The following is a 4,686-nucleotide window of genomic DNA, read 5'->3' on the forward strand; positions in this document are numbered from 1 at the left end:
GTACAAGGCCAGTGATATAACGTGTTGCTCCTTAAGGGCCTTAAGCTCACCACATGACACCCTCTGCAATAGAAGCCCCTGGTCCACTCTGTTTTCTGTATCCATGGTAACAATGCAGCTTGTCAACGTACTCCACATCCACCGTTTTGCAAAACTCCAGCCATCTTTTTCAGTAGTCAGGAGTTTGCTGAGGGGGAGCCCTGGGAAGGGGGCCTGGGCCCACACAACCCCAAGCCATTCTCCTGGCCTCCTACCTGGGGGACGCTGGCAGTGGCCTCAGGCACTGGCCCTGCCTCCTGACCTTGGCCTTCCTATCACAGGTGCATGCAGCAGCATCCTCGGACTTTGAGGAGGAACCCACAGCTGAAGAAGGTCAGCGGGTTGGAGATGCAGCACAGGGAGCTCTCTCTGGGGAGGCCCCGTACACCCAACTCTCCACAAAGTGACCACGGGAACCCCGGGGAGTGGAGCCTGGATCCCTGCAGGTGGCAAGGGTGGGGCGGGAATTAACGAGGCTCTCACCTGTTTGTGTTCACAGGCTGTGGAACTCCGCCTTCACACTTGAGTTGGCCTAACTCACCTGAGTCCTGACTCAGTACCTAGATGGTGGGAGCCATGGCCGTGAACCTGTTACAAGATTGGTGCAAGGGGGTGGACCTGGACCCCAGAAAGGCCCTGCTGATCGTGGGGATCCCCACAGAGTGCAGTGAGGAAGAGATTAGGGAGACTATAAAGGCAAACTTAGAGCCACTGTGCTCCTACACGGTGCTGGGCCAAATTTTCAGGAAGGAAGACAATGCCAAGGCTGTCTTTGTCCAGCTGACGGAGCCCGTCAACTACGCTGTGATGCCCACTCACATCCTGGGCAGAGGGGGCATCTGGGAGGTGGTGGTGAAGCCCCGCAGGGCAGACAATGAGTTCCTCAGTAGGCTGAACAGCTTCCTGAAAGATGAGGGCAGGCGGCTGGTAGATGTGGCCCAAATCCTGGAGTTTAGCACCTCACGTGCCACCGAGGGCAGGAAGCCTCAGGTCCAGGAGCCTGGGGTCGTGGGCCCAGCAGCAGCACCGAGTCTGCCACCCCCGAAAGAAGGCATGTGGTACCGAAAACTGAAAGTGTTTTCGGGAAACGCTTCGCCTGTGCCCGGTGAGGAGCCCTTTGATCTCTGGCTGGAGCAGGCAACTGAGATGATGCAGCTGTGGCAGGTGTCCGAAGTGGAGAAGCGGCGGCGGCTGCTGGAGAGCCTGCGTGGCCCTGCACTGTCCATCCTGTGTGTGCTGCGGGCCAACAGCAACGTCGTGACAGTGCAGCAGAGCCTGGAGGCCCTGAAGCTGATATTTGGCACCAAGGAGGACTCTCGTACCTCTCAGCTCCACCTCAGGCAGGCCTTCCAGGAGTCAGGGGAGAAGCTGTCTGCCTTCCTGATCCGCTTGGAGCCCCTGCTGCAGAAGGCAGTGCAGCACAGCACTACGTGCGTCCACGGTGCCGACACGATGCGCCTGAAGCACGTCCTGGCGAAGGCCACCCTGCCTCCTTCGCTCCGTGGCAAGCTGGACATCCTGAATGAGCACAACTGCGCCCCCACCTTCCTGGAGCTGATGAAACTTGTCCGCGACGAAGAGGAGTGGGAGACGACCATGCTGGTGACCAAACGCAAGAGCGGGCAAGTGAGAGATGGTCAGGGGGGCTCCACCAGACAGGTGGCAGTGGAAGTCCATGTCCCGCCCCCACAGGCCCACCTCATGCCAGCAGGGCCTTCCATGGATCGTAGCACCCAGACTGGGCAGGAAGAGGCTTCCCCGTCAGAGAAGCGTAGGCGCCTGTCATGCTGCTGTGCCAGCGAGGATCTCAGCCAGGTCATCAAGGTTGAGAGCGAGTCCCCAGATGATGGAGTTCAGTCAGGTGCAGTGGAAGAGTCGGGAAATGGGGGAGGGGCTGGGGCTGTGAGCCACCCCAAGCCCTAAGCAACATGGGCTCAGAACATCCGGTCACCCCTTCTTGTAGACAGCGGAAGAAGGGGAGGCCCAGGAAGGCAGCACAGGATGACAGTGAAGGCAGGTCTAAGCCCCGTTGCCTAGTGGGAAGGGACTCCACTGACCAATCCACACGCAGTTCTGGGAGGTCTGTGACCAGGGAAGGAAAGAGGAAGGGCCTAAGACCTCCCAACAGGTGGAGGGCTGGAGCCTCAAGCAAGGAGTCCAACTCGGGGGCTGAAGAGGGTGTGGCTGGGGACTCAGGACAGGGACTTGGCCCCTTTTCTGGGCCAACCCCTACTGTCCACCCTGTGGCCTTTGAGTGGGAGATGACCACCAGCCCCCAGGCCACAAGGGTCCAGGAGGAAACTTACTGGAAGTCACCCCAGGCCACAGTGGGACCCCCACTGGCACAAGGGGCCAGGGCGAGGACCAGAAAGAGGGAGCACCGCAACCAGGAAGGGATGCTGCGCAGGGGAGACCGCAGGGTGCAACCCATTTTCAGGATGATCTACACTGCCCTGGGGGAGCCACATGAAGGTAGCACCCTGGAACCCCTGCGCCCCTGAGGGCAGCAGGCAGCCAGAGGCCATCGAAGGCTCACCTTGTCCTGGCCTGTAGCCTGGAGGGCCAGTCCATGCAAGGGCAGCTGTGGGCGGGAGTGGGAGGAGGACTAGGAGAAGCAGAGGCAGGAGGCAAAATGGGAAGATGAGAATTTGGAGGAGGAGGAGAAATGGGAAGAGAAGCGGGGGTGGGGGTGGGCGTTCTCCTTGTGTTTGTTCAGGGCCTCTCCAGGCAGGAGGGAGCAGGCGAGAACCTGGAGTCAGCTAGCCAACCAGCCAACACCCAGGCCACTGCCTGGTCTGGGACGCATTAAAGGGAGGTGCACATGTCCAGGAAACCAGCTGTCTGGAACTTCCAAGAGAGGGACCCCTTCCCTGCCCCTTGGGGCAGGCTGCTCCCTGCTCTGGAAAGCCCTCCCTTATTTCTGTAGGCCCTGTAGTTACCTGCTTATCGCAGCCATCTGTTGCTTGTTCTCGTGGAGGTGTGTGTGTTCTCCCCCAAGCAGTTCCTCCCTGGAAACCCCAGCCCAGACCCTGAAGACAGCGGGAAGGTCAGCCACGGGAGTGGAGCCTCTCACCCTGCCGGCCACCGTGGGAAGGAAGGACGGACCAGGGACCGGGAGGGCTGCGGGGAACCCTCGGGTGCAGTGCTTGGAGCCCCACCTCCACACTTGAGGTTGTTTCTCACTCAGTTTCCTTGGCATGGTGACATGTTCTTTGCTGTATTCCAGTGTCCTGTCACTCCCGTGGGGCCACAGGGCAGGGACATGCCTATGTGGGGGGCTGGGAAGGGGTGCCACCCAAGTGAGTGAATGTTGTCAGAGTCCATCATCCCCCAGGAGGTGGGGCCTGGAGCAGGGGGAGGTGGCAGGGAGAGCGCCTCAGTGTGGGGAGTGGCTGAAGCTCCTGGTTAGAGAACCCAGGGGGAGGGGTCTAGGTCCCATATGCTGTCATACCCTTCCCTTCAATGGTTCCAGTTGAATATTTCTGTTCAATAAATCTTGTTCACTGTTTCCTCTGAGTGTTGCCTCTGCTATAGGAGTGGAGGGGAGGCCTGTTGGGGACAGGGGAGGCCATGGGTACCCTGACCCTAGTGATCTCACTGGGGTGGGAATGGGTCCGCAACCTATAGTGAGCTGGGACTGAGGATCTAAGTGTGTGGGGTGCCCACTGTGAGACAGGACAGGACAGGCTTCCTTAGCACTGGCAGAAAGGCAGGAAGAGTGGCTCAGCACCCTGTGTCCTTCCCACGGTTCCAGAGGGGGCACGAGGCCCTGCTCCCCAGCCAGCTCTGAGGAGCCCCTATTGATACTTGGGACCAGGCAGGAGATGGCAGGCTGAAGGGTACAATGGCCCCTGGGCACGAAAGGTTAGGCTCTGGCCCCACTGACCTTTGATGCCCCCCTGAGGAACCCCTGGTAGAGGGTCCTCCTGGCATGGGAAACCCCTTCCAAGCATGGTGGCCCATGGGGCACTTCTGGGAAGCATGGTGAGGAATGAGAGAGGAACAAGCAATGGTCTCCATCTTCTGGAACTGAGCACCCAGCCCATTGTAGTGGGGACCTTTCAGAGGCAGGAACAGACACAGGTCAACAACAGCAGAGAGAAGCAGATGCATTCATAAGACTGCTAAACCAACATGAAAAAAGCCTACTCTGTACTCAGTGGAAGGTGGAGCTGCAGTATTTTCCTGCCACAAAAGTGTTCTCCTTTCCCACTGACAGATGAGGGGCAGCCATGTTCACGGCTGTACAAGGCCGCCCAGTTGGTAGGTGGCCCCAACGCTCACACTCTTCCAACACATTGGTTCCCCAGGTGGGAAAAGCTGCCTTTGCAGTGGAGGAGTTAGGAGGAGGCTCCTGGCCACAGACCAGCCAGCCTGGGTGTGTTGTGCAGACACTGCACCTAGCCACAGCAGGAGTTAGGAGGAGGCTCCTGGCCACAGACCAGCCAGCCTGGGTGTGTTGTGCAGACTGCAAGCGGGATGAGGTTGGCTTGTGAAGGCAGACTGCCACTGTGGGACCTGGTCTGGGACCTCAGCACCTGGTGACCCACCAAATCCCAGCTTGCAGCTCTCCTCCTCCCGGGTGGTTTCTCTTTGCCAGCTTCGCCCGTCTTTCCCTCCAGACGCCATTTTGCAGGTGGGCGGCCA

At 59.4% G+C, this 4,686-nt stretch overlaps 1 protein-coding gene across 1 annotated transcript; it reads left to right on the forward strand.

Annotated features, from left to right (window-relative positions):
• The first annotated feature begins 615 nt into the window (after positions 1–615).
• PNMA5 (PNMA family member 5) lies at positions 616–1,962 on the forward strand. The gene has a single exon (XM_007958950.1). It carries the CDS (start codon positions 616–618, stop codon positions 1,960–1,962), a length of 1,347 nt encoding a protein of 448 aa, XP_007957141.1.
• The last annotated feature ends 2,724 nt before the right edge of the window (positions 1,963–4,686 follow it).

Source organism: Orycteropus afer, unplaced genomic scaffold (assembly GCF_000298275.1).
Source record: "Orycteropus afer afer isolate SDZICR_OR568_19922 unplaced genomic scaffold, OryAfe1.0 scaffold01234, whole genome shotgun sequence".
Taxonomy (NCBI): Eukaryota; Metazoa; Chordata; class Mammalia; order Tubulidentata; family Orycteropodidae; genus Orycteropus; species Orycteropus afer.